The sequence below is a fragment of the Lycorma delicatula genome, chromosome 9 (assembly GCF_047948215.1).
Source record: "Lycorma delicatula isolate Av1 chromosome 9, ASM4794821v1, whole genome shotgun sequence".
Taxonomy (NCBI): domain Eukaryota; kingdom Metazoa; phylum Arthropoda; class Insecta; order Hemiptera; family Fulgoridae; genus Lycorma; species Lycorma delicatula.
In genome coordinates this window covers 96,875,213-96,889,742 of record NC_134463.1, presented here as the reverse complement: position 1 = coordinate 96,889,742, position 14,530 = coordinate 96,875,213, and the positions used below count along the sequence as shown (strand labels likewise).

Genomic DNA, 14,530 nt, shown 5'->3' with positions numbered 1-14,530 from the left:
TTAAAAGTAGATTAATCTAAGCAATTTATTTTCATACAGAAAATAAATAGCTATTCTTTTATCAGATATAGAATTAGGAAAACATTTTCCTACATATATTTTTTTTAAATATAGTAATTTACAAAAGCTTAACATGGGAAAAAATAGGAAATTCAGAAAATAAAAGCAAATAGGAAATTTAATTAGTGTTATAGAATTTTTTTAAGTACAGAGATTGATCTGTACAGATTGATCAAACGAGATTTTACAAATTTATTAATGAAAGGAAGTATATACGATAGGCAAAGGGATTGATACATTCAACAGGAGTCGGGACGGATTGCTCCACCGGAACCGGCTTCTTGCTACTCGTTTTTTTCCCTGTTCAGCTTCCGGGAATTACCGTTCAGGTATTACTTCAGAGGATGAATGAGGATGATATATTTGAATGTAAATGAAGTGTAATCTTCAGTCTCAGTTCGACCATTCCTGAGATGTGTGATTAATTGAAAGCCAACCACCAAAGAACACCGGTATCCACGATCTAGTATTCAAATCCGTATGAAAGTAACTGCTTTTACTAGGACTTGAACGTTGGAACTCTAGACCACTAGACCAACCCGGTGGGGTTTGCTACTCGTACCTATAACGTCCTAGTACACAATCACCTCCCTTGTACTATTTGAGTCAACACTACTTATGATACAAAGCAACTACGTTTACGTTTTGTTTTCTAAAGTTTCACAATAATACATAACGCTGATGTTGAAAGAATAAATAATTCCTACGGTTATTTAATAATTAGATACAAATTTTTCTACAACTAAAACGGTTAATTTAGTCAATGCGAGTTTATTTCGCTTTTCAACAAAATCTCCAGCAGTATTAATACGCGTTTCCTATCTCTGAATATTATTTATGCCTGCTACAAAGAAATCTTGGAGTCAGTTTATCGCTTTTCTTTGTCGTCATCATTGTTAATAAACGTCTTCCCTACTAGCGCCTCCTTGAGTGAACCAAACAAGTGGAAATTCAATGGGATCAAGTCAGGATTGCATGGAAATAAAGGAATACTTTCCGATGCAATCTGTCGATGGTTTTTCGTGTTATCTGAGCTGGGTAAGGCCGGATGTTTATCATGAAGGCGAATGATGCCTTTGGGATGTTTTTTCAACACTACTGGTTTCACTTTGTTGGTAAGTACAACTCAGTAGCACGCGCTGTTAATTGCTCACTGATTCAGAAAATCGAAAAAACCGAACCTTCTAAATCCCAAAAGATTTTTATCATAAGTTTTTCTACTTATGGTCAGGTTGGAATTTTTTCTTGATAGATGAAATTGTGTGCCTTCATGTCATGTCGTTCTGATTCCCGTTCATAACGGTGAATCAATGTCTCATCACAAGTTAAAATATTGTGGTGTTAAAATAGAAGGCACTACCTTGTACATGATTTATTACATATTTTTGGATATTATGAGAAAAATCTTGAAAATTATTTGAATATGAGGTAATAAAAGTCTTCTTTGTTGAAAAGCAATTATATCCGGAATATTTATAAATTTAATGAAAAAAATACCCTTGGCAACATGTAATACATTTCTTTTAAATTTGTATTTAACAAAAAATCAGTTGTATTTATACCTTAGTGTTGCATTAATTTTTAAAAAAATTTTAAATAACCCAATTAGGAAGGGCGTATCAAAATATTTTTCTTTTAGTGACGCTTTCGCAGTCTTCATCAACAAAATGATTAAAATAAAGTTAAAATTTTTTGTTTTTCATTTTATCAATTAATATTTTTTGGTGTTATAGCAGATTCAGAAAAGTATGTAGCACTTATTTCCTTGTTGTTATTTTATGACATTAGTTCAGCTGACCTCTAAATGATTTTATGAGTGATCTTTGAAGTTACTTATCAAACAACGTAAAGTTATGTCGATCAAGTTAATTTTTAATGAATTTTTCAGAATAAAAAAAGGATGTTTATTTTTTATTTTATACTCTGTTCTAATATTTCTTAATCCTGTGACACATATAAACCAACTGAGTTACAAGTGACATCACAGGAGGAATGTTATTCACCATGCAATACTGTTGAAGAGAATAAAGGTGTATATTTGGATCAGTGAGGAAAGCAAGGAGACACTTTACTCCTCCCTTTCGTTAGTAAACCTGGATCGGGTTGTTACTCTTGATGAAAGCTATATCCATATGCAGCAATGACTTGTTACTCGCTTAATAATAATTTACATACATATATAGTCGATTGCGAAAACACTAAAGAATATAAATGTTTAATAAAAACTTTTTGACTTTATTTTTTTGATTAAAAAAGCTGACAACACAGTTGTAGGACTCTCCCGTCACGTGGCTAAAACCGCGTTCCGAGAAAGTCCTACAATTGTGAGTTGTTTCGCGGGTTACACACACATTAATTTAATTATATATCATTTTATTTAATTCAATGATTCTAACTAAAGCGCACGCGCATACCGTATTTAATTCGCACGGGTGTGGCGGTACTAGCGGCGACGGTCGACACTAACTAAACTAATGTAATTTCACAACTTACATAGAACAATTTCGCTTGTACGGCTGACAGACTGGTATAATCGCGAGGCTTAACACATCAGGTACCGTGTCGACCGGCCGATCGATTTCGAGACCGAGCAGGACCTAGTTGCTTTTTTACACTTTAAATATTATTTATTTAATTCTTCCGCTCACCTGTGACGTCACAACATAGCAGTAGTTTATTACATTTTTTGGGGTAGATTTTAATGCATTTGAAGCAACAAGTTACTAAATTTTCGTGTCACTTCTTTCTGAATCGGATCTTATATTTTTTCACCTTCTCTTTTTAATTTTGTTGCAGGATTCTTGTACAATTTAAATCTTTTTTCCCTATAATTTAACCTTATGCTCCTTAAAACTTTTAAAACAATTGAAAGAAAAAATTAATCTAAAACTAAAACGGTACGTAATGTAAGAAATTAAAGTGTCTATCTGTTTCATCTCTTCAGGCATCACATTTCTGATCGATATAAAAATTGTTAATGAAAATCGTAGATTTAGATCTTAACTATGAATAATGCTTAAGAGAAAAGAGTTCGATTCCTAACTCATAGAATTTTTTGAATTTATCTTAAATGAATGATCAGAATTCTTTAAATTATTCTTTATTCATCATTAGTTTCAAAAAATCATCAATGTAGAGGGAAATTTAAATACATAATGATATTTTAATTCATATATAAAGGTAAATTTTAAAAAAAAAATGTAAATTTATTTTTTTATTTTTTTTTATTTAAAACATTTTTATTTTTATTTTTGCTGCCATTTCTTTTATAAAACACTAAAGAAAACCTTCGTATTCCATGTTTATATATGAAGATAAATAATACTTTATAATCTAGAATTATTTTATAATTAATTTTTTTTTTTTAATCTGAAAGAAATTATAGATTTTTAACTTTAATAAAATTCACTCATTTTTTTTTTTAACGTAGCTCTTCTCGGCTGAATATAAAGAGATATTTCAAGTCTTCCTAGAATTCAGGCATTAATAAAATATGAAATGAAAAAGAGAAAGGTAAAGAATACTTTCTTATACTTTGAAAGATGTACGATACCTAAAACACATCATAAAATGGATAGCGTATCGTATAAAGTTTTTATTATAAACGTATACACTATGACTGTATGAAGTAAAATCATTCCATATTACAAAATATTTTTATTTATGAGCCATAAAATAAAATTTCGTACACATTTTGCTGAATTTTGTTCTTTAAAAAAAAAAAAAAGTAATATAGGAATATATACGCAAAATTTTAGATATTATGTTAACTTAGATTGTATAACGTTTTTTTCTTTGAATGCAAAAACTTTCAAAGGATTTGTTTTATTGAATAATTTAAAATGACGAATCCTATTTAAAACACTTCCAGTTTATTGACATTTATTTTCTGATGGCTTTCTTATATCCATGATAAATTAATTAAAGAACATTTTCACAAAGAAATTACTAAAATAAAAAATTGACACGCTTTATATATATATATATATATATATATATATATACATATATGTAATTTCTCCCTCCTATTAACCAGGGGTTAATTTTAGATATAGTATATAAACGTACTAACAAACCTGTAAATCATGGTAAAACACATCAGCCAAAATTGCATGTATTACATATAAAAAATAATTAACTGTAACAAGACATTTACGAAACTTACATTGAATTTTTTAAATATTCAGATTAATTAAAAAAAAAAAAAAAGAATAAGATTGAAATTTGATAAATTAGGTGAGAATTATTTTAATCGATTAACATTTATAAATCGATTTAAATCGAAATACATCGATCAATGTTAATCAGCTTATAAAGATATTTTTATACAACTGCCCAAAAAAAGGGTGTAAAATGTATGTTTACGTGTTTGTTCCACCGTAGCAGCTCAACGGCTGAACCGATTTAGATGTATGACCTCGCGTTGGAATCCTTACATTATAGGGAGTTCCGTAGGCTATATAAATAGGAGTATACGTAGCCTATGCAGCAGCATATAGCCTATAATATACAGAGTGTTTCGTACACTATAGGTTGGCTATACTTTTTCGGGTTATACTTGTAAAACTAAACAAAAAATATCCTTAGAAAAAATGGTTATTTCTCCTTCGCCATTCCTCCATTTTGTTATTTTTATAAAAAATTTATATCTCAATTTCGGATACGAGAATCACATTAATATTTGGTAAGCGTCTTGGTAATAAAGTTTTAAAATTAGAAAAACTCAGGAATTAAATACCTTCGCAAATCACAAAATGGCGGCCATGTTTATTTTCAATCCGTTATATCTCCGTAAATATTAGTTTTATGTTATAAAAAATTATGTACAATTTATGTTATTTTCTAAAATATTAAGCCTTTTATTTTGAACAAAATGACATTTCATTTTTTTAAATCGATTTAATACGCTACCGCACGCTCTTTAATTTTCCTACATTAAAGAGCAATGTTTTTTTTTTTGACAGTCGTGTTTTTTTAATTTTTAATATTTATCTCCTGTTAAGGTAAAATTTCAACTTTAAATTAGATGAAATTAAAGTAAGTTTAAAATAACTTATTTATATACTTTATCTCTTTGCTTCAGATTCTTTTATTTCAAGTATAAATCGAACTTTTTTTCACGAATTATATTTTTTCTTCCTAATTTTTAGCAAACTATGCAAATATTTCACGTTAATCTGTATTGCACTACGGATGTTTTGGTTCGATATTTATATTTCATCACATCAATTTTTACTTTTGGTAGTAGATTAGTTCTTATCCAGAGGAGAAAACGTTTTTTTTTCAAATCATAACAGTATTCACCATTATCGCGTATTAAATATTCAACTATTATATTTAACCATTCACCACCAAAAAAAGAAGACATTTGCATTTTTTTTCAAATAATTAGAGATAACTTCTTTTATATGTTCGATTATTATTTGTAGAAAAATTATCATCCTTCTGATATACGGCGAAAAAAAATTAATTATATCTAAAAAAATAATAATTTGTTTAAATGTTTTATCACAATATTGAAGTAAATTGCATTTCGAATTTAAATTTGTTTTTATAACATTGAAATCTTTCCTTCAAGCATAAGTTTCTACAGCAAATTTTAGCTGCAGAATAGCTACATTAAAAAAAAATCACGTTAAATTTTATATACTTCACAAACATCTGTCTATGTTATTAATTATTATAAAATGCAAGGATTAATTATTGATTAACGATAAAATATTTTTTATTGTTACAGGTATACATCATGGAACAGTGGTGAAGTAGTAGATTACGAATCGAATTACGGTGTATCAAATGTTACATTAGGAACAGTTAATGTGTCAACAGGGCCTTTATTTAATTTAACAACACCAGCAGCGACTGAAGAATTAGAATTGTATGCTTTACCACCAATCGAACCGTGGGTAGCTGTTATTATTGCACTTTGTCTTGGACTTTGTATTGTGTTAACCATCGGCGGTAATATTCTTGTGTTATTAGCATTTATAGTAGATCGGACTATCAGACAACCTAGCAACTATTTTATTGCGTCATTAGCAGCTACGGATATGTTAATAGGTGAGACATATTTATATTTTTTTATAAATAAAATAATAAATATTTTTATTTTTTTACATGTACATTACTAGAAATTACTGTCTGACTTTGCATTGTGCTAAGGCAAAAGGATGTTGCTGTTGAAACTACCTTGTATCACAAACCATATTAATATAATGGAATGATATGGTTGGCACCAGACACGGTAACTCTTAACTTCACAATCGACGAAAATCATTATTCATCTCAAATTTACAAAAAAAGTACCAGCTGCAGCGTTGTAAAATAAGGCCTTCTATGTATTCCATTAAAATGTTTTATTCAAAATTAAATGAAATGTTAATAAGTATTTTTAAAGTTTTAAAAATGTATGATTTTTTTTAAACAAAAAAAATTAAATAAAGCCCTAAGATTTTGTTCTAATTTTTATCACCACTGAAACATCAGAAAGCCATAAAATTATGTAAGTTCTAGATGCTACATCAAGGATAGTGGAAATTAATAAAAATAAAATCTAACCCGTTGGAATTATCAGACTTTCTTAATTAACAATAGGTATAATATAAAGATAACCTGTTACGGAAGCATTAAAACATTTTTTTGTTTATCTTTTTTATACCCCCTTCCCTGAGCCGGACCCACAATTAAGAATAACGCAGTCCAAGGGAGTGTCCTTTAACTCTAACGGGACTTTCCGCCCACCAGCTGAACATCCGGCAAGGCAGGTCGGCCCGCCGGTTGGATCTTTTATTTTATGCCTGCCTCTAACCCCCAGCAAGGAGGTCTTTTGAGTGCCTTATACTTCAAATGGGGAGTCACCAAGGGGATCCCCACCGGGACTATGGTCTTGACTCCCTGGTCTTGACAGATGACCGTCGTCACAGTAGAAAGCGTCATACTTCACACATAGAGTCGCCATCTGATCATCAACGCCAGCCCACCAATATTTTTAAGACATTTTATGCTAAAAATAAAGTTATTTTCTATAAATTCCATTAATTTGGACGAATGTTTCAATCCTGGCCGTTTATACAACTTGGAAGTTTCCACAACGTTTCTGAGGTTATATAAAAAAAAGAGTTAAAACGGATTCCGTAAATAAGGAAGCAATTGCCTTTAATTTATTTTTTTCCTTTTGCTTTTTGTTAATTTCCGTTTTTATACAACATTTTTTACTAACCGAAAGAATATATATACAGTGAAATATCTACAAAACGGAATGTCCAAAAAATGGAAACCTCCTCAAAACATACGGTTTCTCAAGTCCCGATATATTTTTATAGAAATTAATCTCTTCAATAAGGAAACTTCGGCAATGCGGAAACGAAAAGGAAACGTAGATTTTTATTTTAATTTTACATTAACATAAGACGGAAAGGAAATTAAAAAAAAAAAAAAGATTGTATATTCCCACGATTTGTAAATTATAAATCCAGTAGATTATTATTAAAATACAATACGGTAACTGTTGTTTATCTAATTATACGCCGTCACATTCTTGGCTCCAAACGTGGCTCAAACTCCAAAAAAGGAGAGTACACAGAAAACAAAATTAACAGTTTCGGAAAAGCATTGGGTATGGTCGCCCAGTTGGAAGAATTCGCGATTTGTATGAACAGCGACTATTTGCGACAGAATACGTTAACCGCTAGAAATATTATTGAAAACGAAAGTTCCAAGAGTAAATTATTGAAATAGAACCCTGTACTTGATTATTTTAGAAAATGATTTTATTTTATTTTTAGGCTAAGAATATGTTTTCTAATTAAATGTAACATTTAAATGAAAAATTTCTAACTTCTAAAAACAAATAACAATTTTAGGGTAACTAAAGAATTTTTGAAAATTAATGGTTAATGTTTTCTTTATGCGGTATAATTTACGGATTATTCTAATCGTTTATCCTTGTCATTCTTATTCATTTTACATTCTTATAATTCATAGCACAGGACCTCACGATAAATAAGCTCGATTTATAAGACGGAAACCTCTTCAAAACGGAATTCTTACTCGGTCCCGTCAGATTCCGTTTTGGGTAGGTTTTACTGTATATAAATTCGTATTACATACGAGTATTATACAAAGAGTGATGTTAAAATATGGAAACGGCTTCATATTCAAAACTGAGTGATACTAGGCGGTAGAATTATGCGCTGATCTACCTATTTATAAAACTACTATTTAGTAGTGTGTTTTTAATTTTTGACCGCCATATTAAATCAATTTTTTTTTTTAAATAGGAAGGTGGGCGGACATATAATACGTAATTTTAATTAAAATTTTACGAGATAAATTACGGCAAAAGATATTTCTCTATAAACGCCTTCCGTTTTTAAGTTATACGCAGTCAAAGTTACAAAAAAGGAAAAATCGCGATAGTAATAAAACGAGTTGAAACATCTTCTCTTGTATTACCTTTAGAATTACATCCAGTAACAAATATTAAACATTTAATGTTGGAATTAATGGGCCGAACACTATTAATAACAGCCTTCACAATAATAAATAAAAATAATACATAATAACTTATAATTTACAACACTACTACAAAAGAAATGGCCAACTGATATTATTATTTTAATTTCTAATTTTAAAATTTAGTTAAATGTTTTTGATCCTATATTGCTTAATACAATAAATTTAAAAAATATATTTTACAGATTTAGAGTAGTAAATAAGCTGTTACTTTCTCAGGGTACTGTATATGTCTCTCTAACATACATGTGGGATTATCATTGCTCCAGTACCGATAGTTATGCTTGAACGTAGCTTCATCTGTAAATATTATTAATTAGAAAAATTTGTTTCCAAATGTATTTTTTAAATTATAATATCGCAAAACTCGACACGACGATCATAATCTTCTTCTGAAAGTTCTTGACCAAGGTGTAACTTATAAAGGTAAAATTTTACAATAAAAATCATATACGATTTGTCCACCTTCCTATTTAAAAAACGAAAAATGGATCAATATACTGGATCCAAGATGACGGACAAAAATTTCAAACACACCATAAAGTAGTAATTTTGTTAATATATAGATCCATACTTTTTCGTATCTCCTAGTGTCCCTCAATTTTGAAATATGAAGCCGTTTCTATACCTTAATATCATTCTAAATTATTATGAAGTATACAGTGTTTTCCGTATAAGCCCTAATATGTAATTTCATTACTTCAATGTTTAAAGATATTATTATTATTATTATTTTGTCTTTTCTGTTTTAATTTCTTTAGTACGTTAAACATGTTTTCAGTTCTGAAATTTTATTTAGAGGTTTTTTTTAAGGTAAATCAAAAAAAAATTATTTAGATTAGAATTCTAATCCGTAACTCACATTACATCCATTTTCTTATAATCATAAGATTGAAAATCCTCATCAAATTTCTGAAAATTGTTATTTATCATGATTTTAAATAGGGGTTGGTTGAATTCTAAATAATTAAGTCCTTCGTTTAAGGATTTTTATGAAAAGAAATAAAATCACACGTTATTATGTTGTTTTATAATACAAGGGGTACATGTATTTGTCGTTTTACACAATCTATTCCAGATTTTTTTATAACTGTAACGTACGTAAAATGTCAAGACAAGATATATAAGAGACACTACGTAGAGTAACACTCAGAGACGACGTACACTCGTAGTGACACTCAGAGTGACTACGTAGTGACACTCAGAGTAACTACGTACGTTCATTACAGCCTGTGGTCAACAGACTGAAGGTATTAGTTATTAAACTAAAAGTAGGAATTTTGTGGGCTTTATGATAATGTGCAACAGAATACTTGACTTAATATACAAATCAACGAGAAATCACTCCATTAACAATCGATAGCTTTACAAGTTATCAAATGACATACTCATTTCAGCTCTCTAACAAATTTTGTTTGCACTATCTACCATACACAGTGAAATTCATGGTATCTTCATGCACATAAACCTTTTCGTTATTCCGTGTAATAAAAAACAGAAAAATGTGATACAAAATCTGCACATCAAAACTTTACGTTAATATCTAATGCCAAGCACTAAGATCGTTAACCAAATCAAGAAAGTTTTTTCTTGATTTCTTGAACACTACGTAACTGCGCAAATTTGCAGACTGTAAACGTTTTTATAATATTTAAAAATGATATGATTTGGCGTGTCCATTTGAAACACAATGACGAAGTTTAAAAATTTGAAATAATTTTGTTTTGGAATTCACGAGTTGAAACTAGTAAAAATAAAATTTTCGGAATCAATCTCTAAAAAAGGCTCTTTTAATCAGATTACGTTAAATATAAATACTATGAGTCAGAAAACTTTTTAAAACATAATAAACAAACAGGGAAAATTTGTATGTAATTTTATAAAAAACTGACTGATTCGTGCAAATTTTATAAAAATCTGAAATTTTTATCCTTAAACGCAACTAAGCTTTATATAAAATAGAATAATAATAGTGTTCTGCCAAAAGGCAGGTTTTCACATGGCCGCCCTCCATTTGCTCGATTCTGTGCCATCAGTTTCATTTTATAGTAACTTCCTTCCTTTTTATATTGTCTACCAGTTTCCGACCTTTTGCTTTCCTCCCCGTTACAAATCCTTCCAATGCCGTCACCAAGAGGCAGTCACATCTCAGCCAATGTCCCAACCGACTGCATTTTCTTCTTTTTATTATTTCGATAATCGCCCTCTCTTCTGCTACTCTACGAAGCACATCCTCATTCCGAACTCTCTCCAACTAGCTTATCTTTTCCATCCTCCTCCAAACCCACATTTCAAAGGCCTGCAATCTTCTCCCTTCTCCCTTCCTAATAGTTCATGTCTCTGCCCCATAAATTGCCACATTCTACACAAAACATTTCGCAAATGTTTTCCTTATTCGCGGATCTAGTTTGCTACATAGCACTCTCCTCATTTTTCTGAATGCTTCCTTTGCCCTAGCAATTCGTACTTTAACTTCCTTATCGCACTTCACATCTTCCTTAATGATGCATCCCAGGTATTTAAAGGATGCCACTTGCTGAACTTTATTTCCCTCCACCCCGTCATAAATGTTGCTCTTTTGGTTGATTTGCTAATTATCATGCTTCTTGTCTTCTTTGTACTTATCTTCATCCCACACTCCTCGCAGGTTTGATTTATTCTTCCCACCATTTCATTCATCATGTACTCACTCTCTGCCAACACTGCCATATCATCAGCGAACTTAATGCACTGTATCCTCCTTCCACCAATATTTACACCCTTATTACCAGTTAGACTCTTTTCAATTATCGCTTCCAGGTAACAGTTGAACAGAGTCGGTGACATGTAACATCCCTGCCGCACCCCTCTCCCAAGTCTGCTTTCCTCCGATAACTCATTCTCAATCTTTATTTTTACCTTCTGTGACAAGTATAGGTTTCTTATTAATCTCCTTTCCTTCCAAGCGACTCCTTTTTCCTTTAAGATCCTGAGCAATTTATCCCATTCCATCCTGTTAAATGTCTTCTCCAGATCTATGAAAACCACATATAAATCTCTTTGCTTTTCAATATATCTTTCTCCGATCACTCTTACTAATACTATTGCATCCCTTGTTCCCTTTCCCCTTTTAAACTCAAACTGTTCTTCCCCAATTGATCTCTCAGTTTTCCACAAAGTCTTCGATTCAACACTCTTAGTAGTATCTTAGCTGCATGCGATATAAGGCTAATTGTCCTATATTCTTCGCATTTCAATGTATTCTTCTTCTTTTCGATTGGGACCGTAATAGTAATCACGAAATCTTCTGGCCGATCACCACTCTCATATATCAAATTACACAGGCTTGTGATATTTCTAATTCCCCTTTCCACTAAAACTTTCCATAGCTCAGCCAGTACTTCATCGACTCCACATGCTTACTGTCTATTTCCTATAAGGCTTTTTCTACCTCTCCCTCCACAATATAACAACCTTCTTCCTTTTCACACACTTCTGATTCATCTTCAATTCCTAGGATTTCTGGTCTTTTATCTGCTTCGTAAAGTTCTTCAACATATCGTTTGAATATGTGGAATATTCAATTTATACCAAATTGAATAATAAATACCAGTTACTGTTAAAATTGTTACATCGTCCATTAAATTGCACATTTTAATTAATCTTAACTAGATTTTATCTATCACCTAAATCCTGTATCTAGCTGGAACTGAATTTTAACTTAAATTAAAAAATGAGGTTTATAAATTATTCACATCTTTTTACGTTAATGATTTATTTTGCCACTACTTTTTTTCAATCTTTCCTACTTTTAAAGGAAATATGTCATTTTAATATTTTACAACCCGTGGAAGAAAATAAATAAAAGTCTACCTTTTCCAACAGTTTACTCTATTCATAGTAATCGTCAAATTTTAGGTAACTTCCCTCGATCTTTTTCTGAAGAAAAATAGATTAAATGTGAAAATTCATTATTCAACAAGAAAATTATCAGGTGTTTCCCGGCTACACATGTTGCTCCAGCAATAATACTTTTAGTATCCTTTTATAAAAAAAAAATAATTTTACCTCTACATTCAAAAATTCATCAAATATATTTTTTTGTATAAAAAAAAATTTTGTTTCCTTTAAAAAAAACTTAAAAAAAAAAAAGTTTTCTTAAATTTTTACAAAGAAATTTTGTTTTTTATATACTTTTCGGGAAAGTATATATAGATCAGTCAAAAAAAAATCTAAAAAAAATTGTTTTTTTTGTGCCTAAAGGAGACATTTTTTTATATTTTAACAAACACAATTATAAAAAGTTGTAAATAATCTGCAAAAAAAATTTTAATAAAAAATCGATTTTTTCACACGGATGTGTGTGTGCCGAAATAAAATTTTACATCTTAACCGTGGCACTTTAGCAAAACAACTTTTATAACAAAAATTGAAGTTTTTTATCAAGATCACAAATTACCAAAATTCTTTATTTAATATTCACCCCATTTCCAAAAAATTACTTATTTTTATTTTTTCAGCTAGATCTTGCTTTTGAAAAGGAGTTAATGGAAGATTTTTTCTACATCAATGGGCCTTCAAACCATTATAAAAATATTTTATCTCACTCCAGTGGTCTGTGATAAAGAAAAATATTTTTTTTTAAATTTATTTAAAATCTATTTTAAATTTAAATCCATCTCGCAAGGTACCCATTACATTTAAAATGTAAAAATCTTAATTTTTCTGGTAGCTCTTACTCTTTATTATTTCTTGAAAATTAAATTAAACGAAAACTTTCATTCCCTTTTCTACTTGACTGGCGTAGCAGGAAAGTTATGGAATTCATTGTTGTCTTTTTTAAGTTTTTCCGTTAATAATTAACTTTTTACCTTGTTTAAACTTATTAAACTTTTTTTTTACTTCTGAAACTGTTTTTTTTTTTCATAGCTTATTATATATTTTATAATAATTTCAAATTTCAGAAAGGATATCCGTAATTTCTATAATAAAAAGTTTTACTTATTTAGTAATTACAAAAGACTTTATGTATTCCTATAAAGTAAAAAGTGTCAAGAATGAGTATTTTCAGCTGTTGTATTTCATTAAATTTTAAGTTGTATTTAAATTCGTATGAAAAATTCCAATTTTTCTGTTTTGATTTAGTTTATAACACAATATCTTTTAATTTTGAAAGTTATTAAAATATAAGTTAGACAAAAGTTGTAAATTTTAATCTACATAATTTTTCTTATTTTAAATTATAAAAAATTTGATAATTTTTTTTTTCTTGAACATAGAAATTTTATATTTAATTAAATTTTAGTTTTCTTCTCTCTTTACTTTTGTTTCTTCAGATTTAATGAAATGTTTTATTCATGTAGAATAAGTACAAGTTTACATAAATAATGAGGAAAATATCACTGAACTAATCAACAATCCTGTCATACAATAATAACACATTTATTTCAAATGACAGAATGTTATTGTACAAAATTTATAACGATGCAAATTTTTAACAAATAACAATGGTAGAAATAATTTTCATATAAACAACAATCTGAGGTATATTCAAATGAGTTATTTTATAATAGATCATTTGCTATCCAAACTTAATAAAAACACTACAAAATTGAACATTATTTTATCTCCTGATTAATTAATATAGAAAAAGCTAATGCAGAAAACGAATCAGTATGTATTAAACAAATAAACCTGTGATATACTGATTTAAATTTTCAGGTAATATATATATTATTGAATTTTTTTTTGTTTTGAACGGGCGGGCATCAACAGCTATGGCCATTAGCCCACTGGAAATCGGAAGCGTATGAAAAGAGGCCATGCCTGACCGAGATTGAAATCCGTAGTCTCCACACGAAATGCCAAGACGCTACCTACTCAGCCACGGAGGTCGATATTTGAACGCATTAAAAAGAAAAAAAGTTAAAAAAGTTATAGATAATAAAAACCATAAATATTTATAAGCAGAACAGGA

At 29.5% G+C, this 14,530-nt stretch overlaps 1 protein-coding gene across 1 annotated transcript in view; it reads left to right on the top strand.

Moving 5' to 3' along the window:
- Positions 1-14,530, top strand: part of mAChR-B (muscarinic acetylcholine receptor) — a 229,646-nt gene that overhangs the window by 196,326 nt on the left and 18,790 nt on the right. The window contains exon 3 of the mRNA XM_075375543.1: positions 5,798-6,120. Coding sequence (XP_075231658.1) covers positions 5,798-6,120 — 323 coding nt within the window. The remainder of the gene's footprint in view (positions 1-5,797; positions 6,121-14,530) is intronic.